Raw genomic sequence first — 26,691 nt, 5'->3', positions numbered from 1 at the left:
TTCTTAGGAGTCATAGATAAGAACATAAGAATAGCCTCACTGGGTCAGACCAATGGTCCATCAAGCCCAGTAGCCCATTCTCACGGTGGCCAATCCAGGTCCCCAGTACCTGGCCAAAACCCAAAGAGTAGAAACATTCCATGCTACCAATCCAGGGCAAGCAGTGACTTCCCCCCATGTTTGTCTCAATAACAGACTGAGTAATGGCATTTTTGGCATAAAGGGGGTGCTATGATATGCTGGATTGGAATGGATAGTGTATAAGGAAAAATTTGAATGTTGTAGATTTTTTTTCTACATCTGACACCTGCCTTTCATATGGTTCTGGGTAAATCTAGTTAGATGCATATGTGATAGTTAAGGCCACGCCCAATAGAAACTTATGAAAAGTTGATGCATAAAAATAAAAATCTGAATATGGATTGCGTCAAAGGCCAGAAAAATAACATTAGAGAATAACAGAAAAATGCTAGGGGTTACCAGGAGGGAAAAAGTATATGTATTTTGCTGAATTAAGCGGGATCATAGAGGAAATCAGGTAGAGATACATAACACACTTTTAGAGGTATTAATAACTCTATTTTGTATTAATCTACCTACATTTTGTTCTCTGTCCTCCTTTGTGCCTGTTCTTTGTCTAAAAGAGTTTGCGCCAAAAGATCCTCATGGCCTAACTGATAACAGATGTTCTTGAGCTAGTTAGCTTGGAGCATATCTGATTTCACATCCAATGCTAAGTATAGAAGAAAGTGAATATGATTTGTGTTTAAGTTTTGAATGGTTTATGAATGTTTTGGGGCCCCGAATGTGTGTGAGAATGTGTTTGATTATGTGCGTGAATATGTTTAAACATGAGAATTGGTTTTGAAAATGGTATTTTTATATATTTTAAACCTGAAGAAATCCTGAAAGACAACATCTGCAGTTTGACCTATCTGACCTTTCAGCTAGCCTACCAAAGAAACTCTCTTCAGTCTGTAGCCATTAAGGGAGGGCTCCTATAGCCCATATTGGGAGTCCTCGTTAGGAGGGGTTATATGTTTTTTCCTTTTAGTGTCAGTGAAACTTGAAGCTGTCAGTATTAATGAGTCTTGGTCAGAAAGTTGGTTTGAGCTAAACTTTTAAAGAATTACTGAGAGAAAAAGTGTTCACAAAAATATAATTTGTTAAAACTTTTTTCTAAGCTTGGTAACTATGTTAAAAGGAATTTATTTGTTCAAAACACCTAAGGACAGCCTCTGTTGGCTGATTGGTCGATGATGAGTGATGTCATACTGGTCAGTATGAAGGTATAAAGGAACGCACCAGTATAGACTCTATGAGACCATATATTGCTTCAAGAGAGGTGCAATTTTCACGCCTGACAGGTCTCCATTGCACATATGTCTTTCAATACGAGAATTTGCTGTTAATATTAATAAACAATATTGGACTGGTAATATATGTGCAATTGTCATTATTCCTGAACACCTAAGAGTGAGGATGGCGCAGTGCGCTGCTCAGACTATGGACTTTTCCTCCAGGAAATATTATCTTTTCGTTTGTACATTCCCTCTCTTATGCAATTTATTTTATTCAAATTAAGAGCAATTCACTCAGTTGGAGACGCGGATCCATCCTTGCCGGCTTCGTTCCAGACCTTATTGGAGAAGCAATTCATTCAGCTCTTTACCACTATGGGGCCGAAGCTTCTCTCACAAATCCAGCCTGGGTATGCGTAGGTCTCCCGCGAGGTCGAGCCGCCTCCTGTGCCTCAGTCATACGCAAACTCTCTACAGGGAGCAGAGTCTCTGCGAGTGTCTGGTCTGGCATCTCAGCATGCATCGCAAGGAGCAGAGTCTTTGCCCATGCCTCCGTTGGAATCTGTACACTCGATGCAAAGAGCAGAGTCTTTGCGAGTGCCTCAAGGTTCTTCCACTCAGCCTCCTCTGCTTCGTTCCACAGCCTCCAGCCCTATCCATTCTCTGGGGGCTTCGGCGGGGACACGCTCTCTTCGATTGTCGAGGTCTGCTTCGAGGCACAGCTCGCATCATAGATCGAGGCATTCTTCGAAGCATTCATCCAGGCATGCCTCGCCTCATCGGAAGCAGTCTTTTCTTCAATATTCACCACCGCCTGTTTCGACCCTTCCGCTTCCGGATATCGAAGACCCGGTGGGTTCTTTTTCTCCATCCAGGTCTCCCTCTTCATTGGAGCAAGCTGCCTCGACATCTTTGAGTCCCTCTCGAGGCCAGGCTTTGGCAGTTCAGCTGTCTTTTTTGTCTTTTCTGCGTCAGATGGCAGCTGATTTGGATATTCAACTTGACACTGGTTCTAAGTTTTCCAAGAAGTATCTCGAGACCATGCATCTTCCTCAACCTCCTGCCGAGTCCCTCAAGCTTCCTCTTCACAAGCTTTTGGACCAAACCTTTGTCCGCTGTCTGGAAACTCCTTATTCCATTCCAGCTGTTCCAGACAAATTGGATTCCAGATACAGGACTGTTCATCACAAGGGGTTTGACATTGCTCAATTGTCTCACCAATCCCTACTGGTTGAATCTTCTTTAAAAAGATCTCACCTTTCCCAGGTGTATGCCAATGTTCCTCTGGGCAGGGAGGGTAAAACGATGGACAGATTTGGTCATCACATCTTCCAAAATTCTATGATGACCTCCAGAGTCCTCAACTATAATTTTCATTTCATCACCTACTTTGAGTTCTCTTTATCCATCCTTCAAAAGTTCATGCCTTATCTGGATTCTCGGGCGCAGTTTGAATATCAAAAGTCCTTGCATCCTTGTCTCAACTTCGGCTGCAGCTTCTTCAGTCCTCCTATGATGCTTTTGAGCTCTCGGCTCGTGCTACTGCTTGCTCGGTGGCCATGCAGGGTCTGGCATGGCTCCGTACCATCGACATGGATCCTAACCTGCAGGACCGGCTGGCTAATGTTCCTTGCGCTGGCAATGACCTCTTTGACGAGTCCATTGAGGCAACCACCAAAAAGCTTTCGGACCACGAGAAGTCTTTTGCATCCATTCTCTGCCCGAAGCCAAACTAATGCAAAATGCAGCAGTCAGATTAATCTTCGGACTAAAGAAATTTGATCATGTATCACCCTACTACCGGCAGTTACATTGGCTACCGATGGAAGCACGCATAAAGTTTAAATTCGCCTGCTTCTGCTTTAAAGTGCTAAACCGACTTGCCTCTAAATATATAATTGACCTTTTCTCCTTCTCTGCCAACAGACACAAGAGAAGCTCTCATTCCTACTTCGTTTCCCCCCCAGTTAGAGGTTGTAAACTGAAAAAACACCATGAACACCTTCTTTCACATCAAGCAGCATTGTGGGGTAAAGACCTAGATCAACTGCTTTCGCCCATTACTTATGAGGAATTCAGAAAACGTCTAAAAACTCAACTGTTCCTAAAGTATCTAGACAACTGACCCACTCATCTTCTTTCTCCTCCATAGTGATTCCTCTGTCCTATTAATTTCTTTCTCCTCAACTATGCATTTCCGGTCCTATTAACTCTCCTCTTCCCCCCTCTTAAATTCAATCAATTTGTACCTCGCTTAATCTATTGTAAACTGCATAGAACTTAACGGTATTGTGGTATATAAACTGTTGTTGTTATTATTATTATTATATTCCCTTTATGATTATAAATCTTTAAACATGTTACTTCATGCTATTGTTGTAGGACATCTAGATTACTGTAATTGTTACAGAATGCTGCAGTAAAGCTAATTTGGGGGAGGGGGAAGAGATCATGCTATCCCTCACTGTACTCAGACAGGATCACTGGTTAACCTTAATTGTTCTACTTTTATTGTATTTCATCCTGAGTTTTCCCTATGTTTTTATTAATGTACGTGTAATTTAATTTATTATTATGTATTAGTAGCTATAAAACTTGTCGTTTATGTTTGTAATTTTAATTACTACAATGTATGAGTAGCTATGGTTCATCTCTTTTATGTTTGTCTTCCTATATTATGTATTTTTTATCACTTTGTACATCGCTTAGAATTCGGAATAAGCGATTAATCAAATATTATAATAAACTTGATAAACTTGATAATGGTTACCAGTCTATGCAGATCTCATAAAACCTTAATGTGACATACATAAAATTCACACTACTGGCTTACTGTTCTTATTACTGGCTGTTCATATCATATGCCTTTTGGAGGTTCTTTCTTTTTGTCTCATAGTATTTGTTACAACCCGTACTACTATTTATAGTGTAATGGCCCAGTGTTATAGAAGTTTTTGCTATTGTATTTACATTTATAAGCTTCATATTAGAAAGATAGACCTTATAATAGATTTATTTGAAAAAGCCCTTGCACACTAGACATTTATCTATAGCGGAGGGAGAAAGTAGCAACAGACTGAATATGATTACACAGTTGAAGCAAATTCTATCACTTTTATTTTCTCTACTAGACCACATTTTATTTCTCTTTTATTTTAATTTCAATATTATAAACTGCTTAGATATAAATTCTTTGATACGCAGTGTGTCTTATTTTGGTCACATCATTAGATCACTGGAGAAGGACATCATGTTTGGGAAGACTGAAGGAACTATGTGAAGATGCTGACCTGCAATCAGATGGCTGGACACAGTGAAAACAACTTTGGTGGACCTTACTGGACTAGCCTTCCCTTTCATTTTAGATCTGTAATTCATCAAGTCACTAGGACTCAAACATGAGTCAATGACACCTAACATATAAAGAAATATAAAACTTGAATTCATTGATCTTTTAACAGAATTATCATCAGTATTACTAAGAATTCTTTACGTTACAATTCCTAATCTGACACAAGACACTCAAATTGTGCTTTCAGAGCTGATTTCAGCTTCTTGAGAGCAGATTATGGAAGAATAGTGTGACTGATTACTACTGAATCTGAGTGATATCTTTCTTTCTGGCTGGAATATCTTCTTCTCTGCTTCCTCACTGCTGGTGCCTTTGATCCCCATAGTTGTGTATGTCGCTTCAGCCATAGGAGCCAACTTTTGAAAATGATTGAGGATGCTGAACTCGTAACTCAGGACAAATTTCCCCTCACCCAGCAAATAAAAAAAAAGGAAAACCAAAATGTATCTAGCAGTGAATGACCAACCTGTGTGGTGCAGTAGTTAGACCTACAGCCTAGCACCCTTAGGTTGTGGGTTCAAATCCCATGCTGCTCCTTCTGACCCTAGACAAGTCACTTAATCCCCCCATTGCCTCAGGTACATTAAATAGAGTGTGAGCCCACAGGGACAAATAGGGAAAACTGCTTGAGTGCCTGAATGTAAAACTACTTGGGCTATAAGGCCAAAATTCTGTAACCGGCGCCTAATGTTAGACACCTATTTTGGAGACACCCAACTAGATAGGCACCTCTCTAAATTGATTAACAAGCTCAATTAAGCTTTTAAATCAGCAAGAATTGAAATTTAGGTGCCTATCAAGAAAGAGCGATTCAACAATAAGGCACCTCTAAAAATTTAGGCGGTCTTCAAAAAAAAAAAAAAAAAAAAAAAAAGGCACTCTGCATGTTAGGTGTGGGTGTGGCTACATGTTAGGCAGAATCGCTGCATTTAAGTGTGCTTAAGCGCTCATATAGGCGCCTAACTTTTAGTTGTGCCTAGAGCTGGCCTATTTATTGGGCGCCTCTAAAATAGGTGCCGCTCAGCGTGATTCATTAAACAGCACCCAATTTTATTTGAATCGCGCTGAACAGTGCCTAATTTGGCGCTTCTTATAGAATTTGCCCTTAAGTGCTATATAAATGCTAAAAAAAAAAAAAGGTGAAGCACAGGGCTGGTAATGTGGATAAACCAAACACTGGAGTCCTGCCACTCTCTCCTCTCCCTGGTAGTTTGTCAGCAGTTTCTATACCGCTACTAATGAATGGGGAGTCAATTCAGAGTGGTTTACATGAACCTCTGGTGTTATTTTCTCTTTCCCTCCTTCCCTTCATTCAAGCCATTTATAGCGCTTTTCTCCAACCAGTCCCTCCCTCTTCTACACCACACTCTCTATTTCCCTAATTTATTTTCCATTGTCCCCTAATTTCTTCTTTCCCCTCGCTCCCCCTCATCCTCTTCACCCCTCCTTACTCTCTCTGCCCTTTTTTATTTTTCTCCTCCTGTTGAGGCATCATTTGAGGTTTTATATTTGGGGGCAGGAAATATAATAGCTTTTTGCCTGCTCCACTCCCTAAATCTTTTTAGCCTGTTCTGCTTCTTATTTCCCTTTGACCCATCCCTCTTTTCACTACCACTACTACTTATTATTTCTATAGTGCTACCAGGCTTACATAGCACTGTACACCAAAACGCCAAAAGAAGCTCCAATGCACTTTTCCCTCGCCAGTTGCTGTTCCAGGTAAGTTTGGCTCACTCATCCCTTTACTGCTTCCCACTTTCCACTCTTTTCTACAGACGACACTTCTTTTGGTTGGGAGGTTTAACTCAGCTTCAATTTGTGTTTTCCCACTAACCACAGACTTGGATCATTTCCTTGTTCTGCTCTCCCTGGCTCCAGGCACATTCCTGTTTTGTGTTTCCTTTTGCACTGCAGCACCTATCCTAGATTCCAGACCAATGGCCACCTTTCTGCCTGCATGGTCCACATCACATTCTCACCCTGAACTTTGGAAACCCATTAAAGATCATACACTTCCCCTCTGTATTTGCTGTTTCAGCACCCACGGTTTCGCTTATTCGCGATTTTTTTGCATGCTGACTCCTCCCCCCCCAAAAAATTACATCATGAGTAAAGTACTGTACCGATAAAAAAGTTTGGCACTTCCCAGCTTTCACCCTGAAAAATCGCTGCTTCTCAGCTTCCCAGTGTGCACAGAGAAAAATGCCGCTTCCCAGCATGCACAGAGAACATCGCTGCTTCCCAGCTTTCACAATCGCTGCTATTATTCACGATTTTAATATATTAAAGGATGGTTGTTCCAAAAAAAATAAAAAAACCAAACCCCACGAACAACATATAAAAAGTTATTTGCGCTTTTTCCATATTCGTGGTCATGTTCCGCCTCTAACCACCGCGAATACAGAGGGAAGCGTGTAGTTTGAAGCCTCACATATTACATTCTGAAAGGGAGAATATGTTCTAGCAGCCCAAGGCACAGGAGCATGCACTCATACGAAGACACAGTGCTCTGGGCTGCCTGCAGTATATTGCTCAGGTCGCCAAGGAACAAGCATCCAGCCCAAGGAGCCAAGTTGAAACTCAGGAGGTGGTTGAAGTTTTATCAAGACTGAAAAAGGGAGCAAGGATTTGGCAATTAAACAAGAAGAAAGCCAGGGAGCCAAACCAGAAAACACACCGAGTTTGTGAGATGGCGTGTTCCTTTCCCCCCACCCCCAACACTGACAACGGTCTTCTGTCACCTCTTTCTCCTGTTGCGCTCAGTGGTGTTATAAGGGTGAGCGGCACTGAGGGTGGTGGTGTCCCCCTCCTGACCTCTTCCCCGCCTCCCCTGCCATGTGTGTGCCCCCTTCCCTTTCCCCATACCTTTTTAGCCTTTTCTGGCACGAGCAGCATACCCATGTCGGTGTCAGTGTGCCCTTTGATGTCACTTCCTAGGCGTGGGTCCCGGAAGTGACATCAGAGAAAGCGCTAATGCCGACGCAGGCAGCAACCTCGTGCTGGGGAAGAGAAAAAGGTATGGGGAAGGTAAGGGGTGTGTGTGCAGGGCAAGTAGAGGAGGGGTGCTACACTCTGAGCAAAACGATGCCCGGGGCAAGCCAGCACCCCCCTTACTATGCCACTGGTTGTGCTACTTCTTTAAGCTCACATAGCCCAGTGCCCCCACCATTTCTATCTTCTGTGGGGAGAATAATATTTTTAATTTTTATGAGGAATGGGAACCATTCTACTCTCTATTCTCTCTCAGTTCAATCTCTTACCACAGACCCTCTCGATATCAGAGCTGCCAAGAGAAAGTTTTAAAAGAGAGATTTTCAGTTCATGGTATTCCATGCTTCCACAATTTCCTCCTCTTTTTCCTGTCTAAGAAAATACCTTATTTACCCCTGGTGTCTGTAAAGTTGGAAGAAAAGATACCTTACCCAGCCCAGTTAGCATTATTATAATTTTCACTCAGTGATTCTTGAGCTCGCTCAGTTGTGGGGAGCAGCTGATGAGCACAAAAATCTGAAAATGATCTTATGGTGTGAATTTTATCTTTGCTTGTTCCATTTTTTTCTTCCTAGACTGATCTGAACATCGCCAATACCTTGATAAGTAGTAGTAACCAAATTCAGATATTGGTGCTGAATGTGCAGGTACAAAAAGTCTGTGGCGGACATGTCCTCCTTTGTCCGGATTTTGAAAAGCCTCCTCAAATCGCATCAGGCAGGGAGGAAGTCTGTGCATGTGGGGACGTCGCACGTTAACAAGAGCAGACAGTGAGGAACAGGGAGCAGGGGTGGACAAGAGGAAGCAGTGAGGGTGGGGCTATGAATGGGATGGGCGGAACTGGGCGGGCCTGGGGGTGGGTCTATGGGTCCGGATTTTCCAATTGGAAAATCTGGCAACCCTATCTTTACAGATCTGCAGCTCACTCCCCTCCCCCTATAAGGGGGTCAGCATCTGTCCACTCCCGCCAGTCTGTCTTAAAGGTAATCTTCTGTTGGCTCCAGCAGCAGCAGCATTGCTCCAAAGCTTTCCCTCTGGCCCGTCCTGCATTCTCTGACATCACTTCCTGTTTCTGTATAGGCAGGATGGGTCAGAGGGAAAGCTTCAGATCAGGCTGCAGATAGCATATGTGCAACACTAACTCTGCCACTGCCAGGGACTGAAAAAAAAGACCACCTTTAAAGGTAGATCGGTGTGAGGAGGAGGTTGATGTTGAATGGGAGTAAAGATGCTCGATCACACTGAGGCAGTGGCGTACCAAGGGGGGGGCGGGGGGGGCGGTCCGCCCCGGGTACCAAGCCCTGAGGGGGTGCTCCCGGTCCGGTCCAGTTACCCCCCCCTGCGCCGGGTGTCGCGTCTGGAAACAGCCTGCAGCAAGATCGCGATGCCAGAGATCTTTGCCTGCTTCGACTGTTTCCTCCGCCACGGTCCTGCCCCTCCTCTGATGTCAGAGGAGGGGCGGGACCGCGGCGGAGGAAACAGCCGAAGCAGGCAAAAATCTCTGGCATCGCGCGATCTTGTTGCAGGCTGTTTCCCCAGGGCAGTAGCGTACCAAGGGGGGCGAGGGGGAGGTCCATCCCGGGTGCCGCCTTAGGGGGGGGGTGCACAGCTGGCCCGGTCCCTATCGCGCTCCTACCCTCCCAGCGAAAGCAGCATCGGCGCCATTATCGAAAAAGGTAATGGCGCCAGGCCTTGGAGCACCAAGGCAGACCGCTTCTCCCCCCTCCCAGCCGAAACCCCGCTGACCATCCTATCTCTCTCCCCCCCCCCCCCAAGTGAACCTTTCTGACCCTCCCAGCGAAAGCAGCAAACCTCCCTCCAGTAGCGTCGGGTTTATCCTCCCTCTGCCGCATCACTGATGACGTCATCAGTAACGCGGCAGAGGAAGGAGAAAGCCGCGAAGGAGGTTTGCTGCTCTCGCTGGGAAGGTCGGAAAGGTTCACGGGGGGGGGGGGAGATAGGAGGGTCAGCGGGGGGTCGGCTGGGGGGGGGGAGAAGCGGACTGCCTCGGTGCTCCATTACCTTCTTCGGGCAGCAGCAGCGTTTACAATTCGCTGCTGTTGCCGGCTTCAGGCCTTGTTCTCTGCCGGGTCCTGCCTACTTCCAGTTTTCATGAAGACAGGACCCGACAGAGAGGAAGGCCTGAAGCGGGCAACATCAGTGAATTGTGAATGCTGCTGCTGCCCGATGAAGTTCAGGACATCGGGGAAGGAGCAGGGAGAAATCGGCTGCTGGCTTGGGGGTGAGGGTAGGGAAAGAATCGTGGAAGTGGAGAAATCGGCACGATGGCTTTGTGCAGGCTAGGGGGAGAGAGAAAGAAAGGAAAAAATAAAGAGGGGGGGCCAGGGGGAGAGAGAAAGAAAGGCAGAAAGAAAGAGGGGGACCAAGGGGAGAGAAAGAAAGGCAGAAATAAAGAGGGGGTCAAGGGGGAGAGAAAGAAAGGCAGAAAGAAAGAGGAGGGCCAGGGGGAGAGAGAAAGAAAGGCAGAAAGAAAGAGGGGGACCAAGGGGAGAGAAAGAAAGGCAGAAATAAAGAGGGGGGTCAAGGGGGAGAGAAAGAAAGGCAGAAAGAAAGAGGGGGGCCAGGAGGAGAGAGAAAGAAAGGCAGAAATAAAGAGGGGAGCCAGGGGGAGAGAGAAAGAAGAAGGATCAGAAGAAGGACCAGAGACTCATGAAATCACCAGACAAAAAAGTAGGAAAAATGATTTTATTTTCAACTTAGTGATCAAAATGTGTCCGTTTTGAAAATTTATATCTGCTGTCTATATTTTGCACTATGGCCCCCTTTTACTAAACCGCAATAGAGTTTTTTTAGCGCAGGGAGCCTATGAGCGTCGAGAGCAGCGTGGGGCATTCAGCGCAGCTCCCTACGCTAAAAACCGCTATTGCAGTTTAGTAAAAAGGGAGGGGGAATATTTGTCTATTTTTGTATAGTTGTTACTGAGGTGACATTGCATAAAGTCATCTGCCTTGACCTCTTTGAAAACCCGCGGAATATAAATGATAATTAACATTTTCTCTGCGTACAGCGTGCTTTGTGTTTTTAAAATTTTATTGTTGGTAGATCATTTTGACTTGGCCACAAAGGTAAGGGGGAGGGAGGGAGGGGAACTGCTGAAAGACATCTAATAATCCTTGCTCGCTTGACTGCAGGGAATTATTTTTGTAAAATCATGTTTTGTTATGTGACTGGCATTATCTAGACTTTAATTTCTATGAATGAATAGAATGAAAATGATATAAAATTACTTGCTTGTTTTTATGTGCGTGCGCTGAAGGAAAGTGGAGAGAGAGTGGGCTGAGGATGCTGAAGGGAAATGGGGAAGAGAGTGGGGAGAAGACGCTGATTTATAAATTGACAATTGTACAGAATATTGTTTCTTTTTATACTTTAATATAAACAATTCAAGGCTTGTGTGGATGGAATCAGGTGGTTTGCGGGGATGGGGACCGAGCTTACGGGGATTAGTCCAATAAAATTGTATTTTTTTATATCTCATTATTTGTTTTATTTTTATTTGTTAATTTATAAAGTGGTGATTGTTATGTATCAGTTTTTTCAAATTTACATCTACTGTCTTTATATTTTGCACTGTATTAGAGGACATGTGTTACTGTTTTTTGTGGTGTTGCATTGTATCCAGGGTCTGGTTTCTTGGCGGATCAGTTTAACTTTTGTCTACATATTTCTATTTTTAGTTTGTGATTATTCCATTTTGGGCGAGGGTGTATCTCTGTTCTGTGTGTATGAAAAAGACATAGTTTTCAGTTGGCATTGACTACAGGACCAATTGACTGTGCGGGATCTGGCTTGTTTAGTTTTACAATGTATGTGTTGGTGTTCTAGTGCTCACTGCAGTGTTTAAGATGCAGCCTTTTCCTAGGTACACTCTTGTGGTGCGATATGTAGATTGGTACTAAAAATCATATTTTTCATATAGATGGGGGGGGTGTCAAAAAATGATGGGCCCTGGGTGCCACATACCCTAAGTACGCCACTGCCTGCAACTACTCCATATGTACTTCTAATGTCATGACAATTTAGACATAATTTATGTTTTGTTATGTTTGGAATAATGGTTACATATATGAGGCTCAATAAAAGAAAATTTTCACTGCCTGTTTCTATTCTGACCATTTATTCCATTTCATGGTTATTGCAAAAAAAAAAAAAAAAAAAAATTTTTACATGGGGGGGGGGGGGTGTCAAAAAATGATGGGCCCCAGGTGCCACATACCCTAGGTACGCCACTGCACTGAGGACAGAGGTTGGGAGTGGAAGAGAGCAGAAGAGATGTTTGGAGGAGCAGAAGACACTACAAAGTGATTAATTTTTAAATCATGATTAATAATTATTGCATTAATCAGAGTTAATTACAATTAACTTATAGCCCTACTGTACATTTAATCTCTTTGGAAAAATTGTTTTTCTTGAGACAGTTGCACAATACAAAAAGATACATTTTTGTCATACGTGCCTTCAGAAATAGTTCAAAAAAAGCATTTCCAAGTTACCTGAGTAACCTCATTCCAGCAGTGGCACCCAGGTAAACAGGAGTGCTATTCTGCTGGTGACTCGGGATTTTCTCTTTAACTTTTTCTATGCAGTCTTCAATGGATTTAGCCGCCCCTTGAGGATTATTCCCATAACTTGATATCCCAGAACCTGAAAGACAAACAATCAGAAGCTTGGGTTTTTTTTTCTCCCTGCAGTGTTAATTATATTTTCAACATCACAGTGAGAATATGCAGAATCAAGTAACCCTTTTTGATTTTATTCCCTTAACAAAGAGGGGAACATCAATGTTAAAGTGGACTGTAATCTGGATGTCCTTCTTCCAGATATACACACACTTGGGAAGACCATTTGTGCCCGCCTCAAAAAATAAATGGAAGAAAAACAAAAAAAATGTCAAAAATGAAAAACTAAATAAGGAATTTGCCGGCCCGCCATTGATCTTGTGTGTGAGGATGACCTTATGGGGCCTGTACCCAACTTATTTTTGGTTGTCTTTGGCTAAAATGTTAAGTCTCTTCATTATCCTTCCCTAGGCACACAAAACAGATACAAAGATCCCCTAATGCCTAACTGCTTATCGAAGAAGAAAGCTGGATGACAGGCACACAAATCCCCAAATGGAAAGAGGCAGATCATAGATAAGATAAAATGTCCTTTACTGCTAAGATAATCCATTTGGAGACATCTGTTCAACTTCAGAAGGAAGAGTTAATTAAATTGGAGAGAACAAAGACTTTGCTTGTCAATCTACTGACAAAATGTTATTAATGAGGAAAATACAAAATTTGGAGAATCAACATAGAAATTTAAATTTAAGACCTTTAAATTTTCCAATTGCTAAATATATGTCTCCTCTAGAACTCTTAAAAAAATTCATGGCAACGGTGTTGAAAGTTCCAGACTTAAAGTTACTACTTAAAAAAGATTTCAGACGATACTCAAGGGGAGAAAACTGAGTTAGATGTCTCTGCACTTTTGGAATCTTCTGAGATAGAGGTGCTAGGCCGTGCTACATTGTTAGTTACACTTGTATTGTTTTACAAGATAAAGAAATGTTGAAGCTATACTTTAAAATGAAACAGGTCTCCTATTTAGGTAAAAAAGTGAATATATTTCCAGATATATCTAAATGGACTCAATCTTGCAGGAAAGAATCTCTTACATACCATACAAGAGTGATTTGTCTAGGGGCAAGTTTTCAATTAAGATTTCCTTGTAAGTGTTTTGTTTCCGATCAAGGGAATAAATATATTTTCTTTGAACCTGCCCAATTGGGTTTCTTTTTGGAGGGTAAAGGGGTTCCTACCGTGGTCCAGAGTGAAACAGTATAATGTGATCATGGAATGATGTATGCTCGAGTAATTTCTCCTCTTTATTATATTTAGTTAAAACCTTGATTCCCACAAGGTGGTTTCTTGATGTTTTTTCTTCCTCCACAGGTGGACTATGTTAAAGATTTTTCTTCTTTTTATATTTCATATTCATTTATCATTTGATGAATTGAAGAGATGTATTCAGTATTTCCTGTACAATTGTGTATGTAATTATTTGACATGATAAATACATTTTTTTTTAGATGTCCTATACTGGACCCTCTCTATTAGAACAAAAATATATACTACATTACATTACATTACATTACTGGCTTATATTCCGCCTGTACCTTGCAGTTCTAAGCGGATTACATCAGAAAGATATCTGGACATTTCCAGGAAGAGAAATACAATTAAAGAAGTTGGACCTAGTACAACAAAAAAGATAGCTGGACTTTTCCAGTAAAAGGAATACAATTGAAGGCATAAGGTCTAAAGCAATTTTGATGAGATGATTCTAAGAGGGGGTAAGAGGGGAAAAGGGAGGGATTAGGACGTTTGGGTGAATTTCTTGAATAGTAGGGTCTTGATTTCTTTGCGGAAAGCCTTGAGGTCAGTTGAAGCTGTCAGTAGGTTGGTGATGGTGGGATCCAATTTAGCTGCATGTGTTGCTAGTAAGTTGTCATACATCTTTTTGCGTTTAGTTCCTTTAAAAGGGGGGTAGGAGAAAGGGGATTGGGTTCTCCTCTGTCTGGTTGAGAGGTTCCTGTTTAGACGGTTGTTTAGGTGGATGGGTGCCGTTCCGTTTAATGTTTTGAATAACATGCAGTATAGTTTGAATTGGATGCGGGCTTGTATTGGAAGCCAGTGTGAGTCTAGGAAGGCGTTGGTGATGTGGTCAAATTTTCCAAGGGAATAGATCATTCTGAGGGCAGTGTTCTGCACGGTCTGTAGTTGTTTTATTAGGTAGGTGGGACAGGAAAGGTAGAGGATATTGCAATAATTCAATAGACTTAGGACTAGGTATTGGACTATGAGTCTGAATTGTTCTTTTTCAAAGAATTTTCTGATTTTGCGAAGGTTGCGCATGGTGAAGAATGCTTTTTGTGTGATTTTGTTGATTTGCACCTGAAGAGTGCAACCTCTGTCTACTGTTACTCCAAGGAGTTTGAGAGTGGGTTGTAAGGGATATTTGGTGGTTTTTATTTCTAGCTCAGTTATAGAAGGGGTTTTGTCCTTTTCAAGCAGTAGAAATTTAGTTTTATCTGGGTTGAGCTTCAGTTTGTGTTCTGTCATCCATTTTTCCACTGCTTCTAGAGTTTTTTCCAGGATGCCTGATTTGGTGGGGTCTTGTGTGTCAAAGGGGAGGAGTATGATGATATCGTCCGCATAGCTGAATGAAGTTACTTTGAGTTTGTCTAACAGGATACCGAGGGAAGAAATGTAAAGATTGAAGAGCATGGGTGACAGTGGGGAACCTTGGGGTACTCCGCAGGGATTGGTCCAAGGCTCCGATATAAGATCCTTTGTTTTTACTCTGTATGTTCTTGATTTAAGGAATCCTTGAAACCAGTTGTATACTTCGCCTGAGATCCCTATTGCTTCTAATATCTGAAGAAGTATAGTGTGGTCGACCAGGTCAAATGCGGCAGAGAGGTCGAGTTGAATTATCAGCATCCTTCTTCCTTTGCTAAGGTGCTGTCTGGCTATATCTAGAAGGGAAACTAGCAGTGTCTCAGTGCTGTGGTTCGATCTGAACCCCGATTGAGTTGGGTGGAGTAGGTTGTGGTCTTCAAGGTAGTTGGTGAGGTATTTGGCAACCAGACCTTCTATTAGTTTAACATATAATGGAATTGAGGCGATGGGTCGGTAGTTGGAGGGGGTGTCTATTGGTCCTTTGGGATCTTTCAGTATTGGGGTGATTATGATTTCCCCTAGGTCTTGTGGGAATTGGCCTTCCGTGAGAGTTGTTTGGATCCATTGCAAGAAGCAAGCTCTAAATTTGGGGGATGCATTTATCAGTAAATATGAGGGGCAATTGTTCAGGTCGCATGACGCTCGACTGTATTTTCTGTAGAGTCGGTTCATGTCCAACCATTGCACCTTTGAAAAGTTGGACCAGTGCCTGTCAGCTGCAGTGGCTTCATCTGTTGTAGGGTTTATTATGATCTCGTCTAGGAGGGTTGGTGAGTTGTTGAAGGAGGCTCTAATATTCTACTAATCATCACTTATATAGCGCTAAAAGGCATACACAGTGCTGTACGCTTTAACATTTATAGACAGTCCCTTCTCGAAAGAGCTTACAATCTAAATTGGACAGACAGACATGACTTATAGGGTTGGGAATGGAGAGCCCAAGGTGAGAGGAGTTAGGAGTCGAAAGAGGTGGGCTTTTAACTGGGCCTTGAACACTGCCAGAGACTGAGCCCACCGTACGGATTTGGGCAGCTTGTTCCAAGCATACAGTGCAGCAAGGCAGAAGGCACGGAATCTGGAGTTGGCAGTTGACAAGAAGGGCACAGATAGAAGGGATTTACCAGATGAGCAGAGCTCATAAGAACATAAGCATTGCCTCTGCCGAGTCAGACCATAGGTCCATCACGCCCAGCAGTCTGCTCCCGCGGCGGCCCCCCAGGTCAAGGACCTGTAGTGATCTATTACTCAAGGGCGTTTTGTATTGTATAGTAACCCTCTAATTATACCCCTGGATCGCGTCATGGGGGAGGGGATCATAGAGGGAGATAAGTGAAGAGAGATAGTGAGGGGCAGCTGAGTGAGTGCATTTGTAGGTCAGTAAGAGGAGTTTGAATTGTATTTGGAAATGGATAGGAAGCCAATGAAGTGACTTTAGAAGAGTAACACGAGTATAGCAGCTCTCCTGGAATATAAGTCATACAGCTGAATTCTGGATATATTGGAGGGGAGTGAGATGGCTAAGCAGAAGGCCTGAGAGTAGCGAGTTGCAGTAGTTTAAGCGCGAGGTGATGAGGGTGTGGATATGTGTTTTGGAAGGGTAGGATTTTGGTAATATTACAGAGGAAGAAGTGGCAGGTTTTAGCGCTATGTTGTATCTGGGTGGTAAAGGAGAGAGAGGAGTCAAAGATGACCCCAAGATTACAAGCAGACAAAATAGGAAGGATGAGAGTGTTGTCCACAGAGACTGAGAATGAGGGAAGCAGAAAGGTAGGTTTAGGCGGAAAGATGAGCAGCTCTGTTTTTTAGCCATATTCAATTTTAGATGGCGGCAAGACATCCAGGTGGCAATATCGGACAGGCAGGCTAAGACTCTAGTCTGGATTTCAGTAGAGATATTTAGTGCAGATAGGTAGATCTGGGAGTCATCAGCATAGAGATGATACTGAAAGCCATGGGAGGAGATCAAAGCTCCAAGTGAGCAAGTGTAAACGGAGACAGGACAGAGCCTTAAGGTACACCAATCGATCACGGGAAGGCTGTGGAGGAGGAACCACCATTGAGAGAGATAGAAAGAAAACCAGGAGAGGGGGCAGAACCCTGGAATCCCAACAAAGACAGCATATCAAGGCGTAAGAGATGATCAACAGTATCAAAGGTGGCAGACAGATCAAGAAGGATGAGGATTGAGTAGAGGTTTTTGGATCTAGCCAAGAACAGGTCATTGGAAACTTTAGTAAGGGCAGTTTCTGTGGAATGCAGTAAGCGAAGGCCTGACTGAAGCGGATCCAGAATAGCATGGGATGAGAGGAGAGAAGTACAGGTAATGGCAGTGAACAGCACATTCAAGAACTTAGTATTTAAAATATCTAGATATTTAGAATGGAATAAGGCTGGCAGCGGGTCTGATAGTACGGGGTTTCTCCTTGAAATAGCACCTAGCGAAATGTGGATCTAAGTCGGAGCCCCTTTCAGCTATGCACAAAAGATAAGTTATTAACTTGATTAATATTTAAATTTGAATTAAATGAATAAAGTTGAGAAGAATAATATCAATATAGTGGAGGTTGAAGGAAGACCAATGAGGAGGCTAGCTACGTTGAAGCCTGTACCTTAATTGAAATGATATGGTTCAGATGTAGCCACTGAGATCTACCCCCTTTCCGAATTTTATTCAACACTATATGGAGCAAAATTAAAACTCTTGTCTAAAATACTGTATTGGAGACAAACTGAAGAACTGAGAATACTTTTTTGAAACTTTAGATATAAATTTTTACTGTGAAGATAGCTCATATTGTTATATTTTGAGTCATAATATACCTCACAATAAGATAAATTTGAAACTGAGCCGAATTCTGCTGTGACTTCCGATTTGTTAATCTACATTAGTGTAACTTTCTTGTATGCAGCCCTCAGGATGTCTTCTCTTTCCAAATCTGTCATTATCTCTGCCTTTGTCTCAAAATCATCATACTCTCTACATAATCTTTTAATCTTAAAAACTGACAAAATTGTAAGTTACTATAACTACTACTATTTATCATTTCTATAGTGCTTAAAAGCGCACACAGCACTATACAATCAACACACGATAAACGATGCCTGCTCTGAAGACAGACTGGACAGACATATAGGGATTGGGGAATTTCTTACAGAGTTCCATTTCAAGCTCTCATCTTAACTGTAGGATTTTTATAAATTTAAATAAGAAAACAATAGTCTGTTTCCTTTATCCAGATGTACAAAAAGGGAGTCTCATGAAGATCATAATGTATTTTGAATCTAAGGCTTTTGTCCCTATTATTGTGGCATTGGTAAAAATCACTTAATCTGTTCAATTTCAAGGTCAACAATATATCTCTTATAAAACCTAATTTCATTTGTATAAGGATGCTCTTTTAGATAAGGGAATGCTGCTTTTCTGTATACTGCTTTTCTGTGGTTACACATTAATACAGGTAATTATGTTGTACCTGGGGTGACTTGCCAGAGTCACAGGGGGCTGTTCTGAGATTTGATCCCACATCCTCAGGGTGCTGAGGTAGCAATTCTACCACTAAGCCACTCCTCCCATCTTTGAAATCTGTCACATAAAGATTGCCAATGTCCAGTGCCAGTGAGGCACTCATTGCAGTTCTCTTTATCTGTTGGATTTGTGAATTTTGGGTTGGAATTACAGGATGTTCTACTATCAGGGAGTCACTTTTATTGGATGCAATAAATCCAGCCTTGGAGGCAAAAATTGACCACTGCTGAAATTTCATGTTAGCATTGTATAGTGGAATCTTTGTTTAAAGAGCATAATATTCTTTATCATAAATTTGTCTCTCACTTTCTAATATATATTGACAGAGGAACTTTTAGAAAATTCTTAAAAGCACAGCTGTTTGTCACTGCTTTTTTATAGGATCTGACTCACTTTGAACAAAGATTTATTGTCCATTTAAATCGATGTCTGATTGCCCTTTTGTATTGTTTTAAGTATTATGTATGTTTGATCTTATGTAAACTGTCTAGGGCTAGATGGTATAGAAATTTTAAAAATAAATAAATATAGTTTGATTCATAATCACTACACCTCCACCTTGTCTGCCAGCCTGACGACAATTTCATGGTTCTGTATAAGTGATCTAACTATTGAGATTGAAATATGGAATGCCTTGCCAGGTCAATTGCGTCTTTGCAAATAACATGTTAGCTTTAAAAAGCTATTGAAAAAAAACAGTTATTGGTTGATGCATTTATGTAAAAGGACTGTCAGTTCAATATAAGTGTTCACGTTAAGAGAACTTAATTTTAGCTGCAAGATGTACACTTCCCCCTCCGTATTCGCGGGGGTTAGGGGCAAAGCCGGCCCGCGAATATTAAAAAACTGCGAATAATATTTGGGCCGGTTCTGCCCCTAACCCCTGCTTCCCCTGGCTATTTTAAAGTTTCAAAGTTTATTATTTTCTTGATTAATCGCTTTATCTAATTCAAAGCGATGTACATAATAAAAAATAATTAAAAGAAAACATACAATACAAACTTTAAATACTTACAATGAATAATATAAACTACATTACATTGGGTAAGAGGGGTTTATGAAATACATTTGTCGAATAAAAGAGATACATAGGAGAAACACAAAAGGGAAAACATTAAAACAATTGGTACAAAAATGTTGGAATTATTGATTTGAATATGATTAAATTAAGTATTAAAAGCATCATTGAATAAAAATGTTTTTAATTGTATTTTAAATTTTACCAAGTCTTGTTCATTACGTAAAAAAATTGGAAGAGCATTCCAGGTTTGTGGGGCTGTTACAGAAAATATAAATTGTCGTCTGGTGTTTATAAATTTTAATGAGGGAACCGTCAGTAAATTTTGATCAATAGATCTTAATGTTCTAGTTGGTTGGTAAGGTATTAGCAATTTATAAATGAAAGCAGGTGTCTTATATAGTAATGTCTTGAATGTAAGTAGACAAAGTTTATACGATATTCGATGGATGACAGGAAGCCAATGAGCGTTTTTTAGCAGAGGGGTAACGTGATCGAATTTTTTAGATTTAGTTATGAGTTTTATGGAGACATTCTGGATAATTTGTAAACGTTTAAGTTCAGTTAGTGTTATACCTTTAAAGAGAGCGTTACAGTAATCAAGTTTGGCTATCACTAAGGAATGGATGAGAATATTTAATGATTTTGAGCAAAGAAATTTTGAGATAGATCTAATCCGTCGTAATCTATAGAAAGACGTTTTAATATAACTAATATGATCGTGGAAATTCAATTTAGGATCAAAAATTACTCCTAGAATTTTTACGTTATTGACTATCTGTAGTGGAACATTATCTATAGTAATAGGAGCAATTAAGCCTTACCTGGTGGTATAGCAGGTTTTCAGGCAGGAGCAATCTTCCCACGCTCCTGCCCCGTGCAGATTGCTCACAGGAAATGGCTGACTTGAGCTCCCGTAGTCTCTCGAGCCATTTCCTGTGAGCGATCTGCACGGGGCAGGAGCGTGGGAAGATCGCTCCTGTCCCGAAAACCAGGTAAGGCTTAAGTGGGGGGGGGGGGGGCTTACAGGGTTTAAAATAGCCCGAAAAATGAAAACAAATTTTTTAATTTAAAACCGTGAATAAGCAAATCCGTAGATACGGAATTTGTGAATATGGAGGAGGGAAGTGTATTGTCTTTTATATTTTGTACGATTTTTGGAAACTGTCTAGGGTTAGGCCAGTGTATCGCAAACCTTTTAAGCTGCTGGCACACTAATCTCTGGGCTGACGCTATAGGGTACCCGGAAATGCACGGACATCAATGCAGTGATGTCATGCGCATGAGCAGCTGTCCTCCAGCTGCGGCCCTGAGTCTCCTAATCTAATCCTTTATTTAATACACCAGGTCATTCCCCTAAGGGACTCGAACTGGTTAACAAAGCATAATCTTAAAGATCAAAGATAAACAATAGAAGAAGAATCAATAGATATCAACATACAATTATCAACTGAAAAATTCTATCAATTATCTGTAAGGTATTTCGTAAACAAATGCGTTTTCAGGATTTTTCAAAACTGAGTCAACAAGGCAAGAGTTCTAATATCAAAAGGAAGGTCATTCCAGATCTTCACTATTGTAAAAACTAAAGAATGTGAAAGCCTGCCTAAAGTTTGAATCCCTTTAATAGAGGGAAGTAATAATTTGAATTTATGTATATCCCTCGTAGATTGAACACGATAAGAGTTAAAAGAAAGAGGAAATAGTGGGGGGAAAAAATCCCATATAAACTCTTAAATATTTGCACATTTAAACTGAGCCCTCCAATATATCAGAAGCCAATGCAGTACCCTCAACAGTGGAGTAACATGATCGTATTTATTTCTCCCAAAAATTATTTTGGCTGCCGGGTGGGGGGGGGGGAAGTACTCCAGGAGAGGTAATGAGAAGGAGCAGAGGCGCTAGCGAGGAGGAGAGGCGCCAGCGCCGGCTGACTGACTACAGTACACGCCTCTCACTGCGAGAGGCATGGCCTGTAAGCAGTCAGCCAGCACCAGCGCCTCTCCTCATCATCGGCATTTTGGGACACACCTGGAATCCTCCAGAGCACACTAGTGTGCAGCTGGCTTAGAAGGTGTATAAATTTTTAAATAAATATGGGGGTCTTTTACTAAGGCACACCAGACGATTTAGCGCATGCCAAATGCTAACGCGTTCATAGAATATAATGGGCGTGTTAGCATTTAGCGTGCACTAAATTGGCTAATGGGCCTTAGTAAAAGACCCCCTATGGGCTCCTTTTATCAAGCCGCACTAGCGGGGGTTAACACGCGCTACTTTTCATTATGCGTTAACCCCCGCGCTGGCTAAAAACTAGCACCTGCTCAAGAGGAGGCGGTAGCGGCTAGCGCAGCCGGCGGTTTAGCGCACGGTATTACGCACATTAACCTTTTCCTATCATAATAAATTTTACGTTACGCTGATTCCAATTGTAATTATTTTAGCAAAGTTTTGTATTATTCACCGTTATCATTTACGGCTATTGTAAACATAATGTAAATAAGTCATAAGTCTGTAAATTCAAATATTTTGTGTTCCTGGCTCTTTATTAGTCCATACAGACTGTTTATCCACGATGGCAATGACATTTTTGGAATGTCCCGTCATCCAGGACACACGATAGGAAAAGGTTAAACCGCTAGCGCGGCTTGATAAAAGGAGCCCTATATCTCTCTGTTTTTTACCCTTTTCTAATTTTATAATATCAAAATCATGGAGAACACATTGATTAAATACATAATTTAAGGGATCCTTATCTCCTGCCCAGTTAAACTCCTTTGAATTATTGGGCCCTATAAACTTAAATCCTGCTGCTTTCATCCTGGTTGCTGAGGAAATCACATTTGGGCTTACCTTTAACATTGCATTTGAAAGTTTGGTTTACCATGCCAGTATTATTTTCCTTTTCAGAGGGCCACTGGTACACATAAACTGTAGTTCTGGAGGAACCAGCATCGATCACTACGCCATACTAAAGGAAAAAAAAACCCCATAGTTTTAGGTACCTCATTCACAGAGGGCGTTTATTACTATACGCTTTCAACAGGCTATTAGTACATTCATTACATGTAAAAATGAATCCTGCTGGCAAAGTAAAAGAGACTTTATTAAAACTCAGTACAAGTTTAGCAATGTGAGGATGATTCACAAACTGAAAAAAAAAAAAATAATTTGCTTTTCCCCTTCTAAGTGTGTGTCTGGTGATAAATGGCATGTGTGAGAAAATGAAACTTTAGATTTCCTGCAAACTCACAGTAGTCTAATTTCCAGTTCATATTTGCCTAGAGGTCGATACTCAAACACACAAGCGCTGCCGTACCCCACTCTCCTCCCGATTCCTTTGATGGGGAGAGGTTGCGATGCAGCAGCATTTGAATGCAGGCTTGTGTTTAAAGGTCCTGTGCCAGTACTGCATCTGCTTGCAACCTGGGAACAGGTACGAGGAAGACTGCGCTCTCATGTCACAAAACTCAAGGTCAACAGGGGAATTTGAAATAACACTGCTTACCAGTGCGGTGCAATGCTTGCCTTTCTGATTCACTTCTTTCTTGCGACTGTTTAACATTGCTCTAGCATCTTGACTGATGGCCATTCAGCAAAGCGATGACGTTGTTGGTGTGTGCTGTGTTTGAGGACATCTTCCTTTACACTACTCCTGCTTCTACGCCTGCCACGTTAAGATACAATTCAGAAATACTCTCTCTTTTCTGATATAACATAAATACAACTAAGACTGAAGTGCTCCCACTAAACTGTTCCAGGTCTCACGCCTAGAAAGTGACATCAAAAGGAATGCCAATGCTGACATGGGCATCAAGTTGGTGATGCTGCTCGTGCTGGGAAAGTTAAAGAGGTACAGGGAAAGGAAGGGGCACGTGTGGCAGGGGGGCAGGGAAGGAATGGGGGATGAGGAAGAGGGCAGGAGGAGTGCCCCGGGCACCTTTCACCCTCGCTACACCACGGGGCATGTACTCTTTATAGCGCTGATTCCTGCACCTAACACCTGCTGAAATCCGATTTAAATGCCTGGTGTCCAAGTTAGGCGCATTGAGGCACTATTCTATAACTACATTCTGGTCTCCTTATCTCAAGGTATAGTGGCACTAGAAAAGGTTCAAAGAAGAGCAACCAAGATGGTAAAGGGGATGGAACTCCTCTCATATGAGGAAAGACCTAAAAAGGTTAGGGTGCTTCAGCTTGGAAAAGAGATGGCTGAGGGGAGATATGATTGAAGTCTACAAAATCCTGAGTGGAGTACAACGGATATAAGTGGATCTTATTTTTCACTCCGTCAAAAATTACAAAGACTAGAGGACACTCGAAGTTACAGGGAAATACTTTTAAAACCAATTGAAGAAAAAAAAAATTTCACTCAGAGAATAGTTAAGCTGTGGAATGCGTTGCCAAAGGATGTGGTAAGAGCGGATAGCGTAGCTGGTTTTAAGAAAGGTTTGGACAAGTTCCTGGAGGAAAAGTCCATAGTCCGTTATTGAGAAAGCCATGGGGGAAGCCACAGCTTGCCCTGTATCGGTAACATGGAATATTGCTACTCTTTGGGTTTTGGCCAGGTACTAGGGCCCTGGATTGGCCACCGTGAGAACAGGCTACCGGGCTTGATGGACCATTGGTCCGACCCAATAAGACTATTCTTATGTTCTTACATGTGCAACTTTTTAGAATTCTCCTGACATGCCCTTGGCCACACCCCCTTTGAGTTACACACTAGAATTGAACAGTATGCAGCCAGATGCACACACAGATTTGAATGAATGCCAAATAACTTCAAGAATCTGAGCAAGCAAAGCTGGGAGCCACATATAGAATCCAGAGGATGGTTGGAAAGATAGCTCAACTATAGGCTTTGTTTTGTGGTGGAATACTATTTGTCTGACAGGTAAATAGGAGCAGTTGTAAATAAGAACAGATCAATTATTCATGAAAAGCTATGACCATTTGATTGACTGATTTATAAGTCCCAACACTTTATGATTACATAACTTTATCCTATTGGCTTCAAATAAGATAGTAATAGTAGTAACAAAACACCCTAATCTCACTATTTATTATTTCTATAGCGCTACCAGGTGCGCACAGCGCTGTACATTAGAAACGCAGGGCATAGTTCCTGCTCGAAACAGCTTACAATTTAATTTTGACAAACAGGACAGAAGGGTGAATCTATACACACTGCTCAGGTAAGGAATTACAAAGGAAATGATGAGGTAGATAGGATAGGAGATTATAGAGGGAATGACAAACAGATATAAGAAATTAAGAATTGCTATACTGGGATAGCCCAGTATCCTGTTTCCAACAGTGGCCAATCCAGGTTCCAAGTATCAAATAGTAAAGCAGATTTTATGCTGCTTATCCTAGGAATAAGCAGTGAATTTCCCCAAGCCATCTCAATAATGGCTTATGGACTTTTAGGAAATTATCCAAACCTTTTTAAACCCCGCTAAGCTAACTGATTTCACCATTCTCCAGCAAAATATTCCAGAGTTTAATTAACTGCTATATGAAGAAATATGTTCTTTGGTTTGTTTATTATTTAGTAGCTTCATCGCATGGCCCCTATGTCTAGTATTTTTGGAAAAAGTAAACAAGTGATTCACATCTACCATTTCCACTCCACTCAGTATTTTATAGACCTCTTATCATATCGCCCCACCCCCGAGCCATCTCTTCTCAAGTTGAAAAGCTCTAGCTGCTTTAGCCTTTCCTCATAGGGAAGTCATCACATCCCTTTTATCATTTTCATTGCTCTTCTCTGCACCTTTTCTAATTCTGCTATATCTTTTTTGAGATAAAGCGACCAGAATTGCACACAATATTCAATGTGTGGCCGTACCATAGTGTGATACAAGGGTTTTAGTTGCATAGATTAATGTGTGATGTCTTTGACTAAATGACAGCTAGAATTTCCAGCCGTCTGCAGCTCTACCCCCCCCCCCCCCCATTTCCTTTCTTCATCATCTTGCTCTGCTATGCTTTCTCACATGTAATTTTCCCCTCACTTTCTGACCCAGGTGAGATCCATTTGAAATCTGCTCATTAGCACTTGAATATGCCTGATTCATTAGCATATGACAGCATCTCCCCAGAGATGGAAGTGGTCAGAGCAGACAGAATAAGAGCCAGTTAAGGGATGCGACATTCCACATCTTATTTCTTGGAAATTACTTCAGCCAATATTTTTGTTGGGGGGAGGGGGGGTTTCCAGTAAACAGTCAGGTATTTTTTTCTGATGTTCTGCAGTGTAATACAGCCAGTACCTGAGACCTCTCCAGGACCTGCCATATAATTATTTCAAAGCTTCACCGTGGTCCATTTTCTTAAGGGCTCTTTTTACAAAGCCACAGTAGAGATTTCTACGGCGAGCCGGTGAGGTATATGCTCCGATGCTCATAGGAATTCTATGAGTGTCTGAACATTTACCTCATCAATCCGCAGTAGAAACCTCTGCCGCAGCTTTGTAAAAACCAGTGTAAGTGGCAGAAGTGCCATTATGTTTTGTCTAACATTATCACACTTAAAACCAGTGCATCCTGGAACACTGGTATATAACTATTTATGAGGAAACAATTGCCATTAAATTGGAAGGGAATTTTCAAAGGGGTCATTGTTCAAAGGGAGAAGCTCCTGGCTGGTTAATCCATTCTGATCTGGCCATTCAGCAATGTTCAGTGGTACTGAAGTGGGTAGTGACAGAGCATTCCAGAGATTGATTTTGGGTGTAGCTAGGGTTACCAGATTTTCCTTCGGGAAAATCCGGATCCATGGTCACGCCCCCAGGACTGCCCAGTCCCGCCTCTGTCATGCCCTGTTCTGCCCCCCAGACGGCATGCGCGGATGTCCCCTCCCAACACAATTTTGTCAGGAAGCTTTTCAAAACCCGGACAAAGTTCCGGGTTTTGAAAAGCCATCTGGACTCCCGGACATGTCCTCAAAAGGAGGACATGACCAGGGAAATCCAGACTAGAGAATGACACGGTGACAAAATTCATCACCGTTCCCATCCCCGCGGATAACCGCGGGAAACCATCTTCATGTCATTCTTTAAGGAGAGAGGGAAGAATCAGAGTATAATTGGGCACAACCACTGACCCGCAAGCTTTGCGTTGAAGAATGCTGGTGTAGAAGGACTTAGGCTGAAATAGACACTACAGAATGACAGTCTCTGGTATCCAGAGCAGATATTGTGATGTCATAATGCCTCATTCCACCAATGCCTAAAGAACCAATCACATCAGTGA

General features: G+C 41.8%; 1 protein-coding gene across 3 annotated transcripts in view; it reads right to left on the bottom strand.

Annotated features, from left to right (window-relative positions):
- Positions 1-26,691, bottom strand: part of ENTPD3 (ectonucleoside triphosphate diphosphohydrolase 3) — an 87,320-nt gene that overhangs the window by 36,681 nt on the left and 23,948 nt on the right. For all 3 annotated transcript variants that reach the window (XM_033930064.1, XM_033930066.1, XM_033930067.1), the window contains exons 3-4: positions 22,289-22,406; positions 12,159-12,309 (exon numbers count right to left, since the gene is read on the bottom strand). In XM_033930064.1, the coding sequence (XP_033785955.1) occupies positions 12,159-12,309; positions 22,289-22,406 (269 nt within the window). The remainder of the gene's footprint in view (positions 1-12,158; positions 12,310-22,288; positions 22,407-26,691) is intronic.

This window comes from Geotrypetes seraphini, chromosome 2 (genome assembly GCF_902459505.1).
Source record: "Geotrypetes seraphini chromosome 2, aGeoSer1.1, whole genome shotgun sequence".
Lineage (NCBI taxonomy): Eukaryota > Metazoa > Chordata > Amphibia > Gymnophiona > Dermophiidae > Geotrypetes > Geotrypetes seraphini.
The sequence above is the reverse complement of the archived record's forward strand: the minus strand, read 5'-3'. Positions and strand labels throughout refer to the sequence as shown.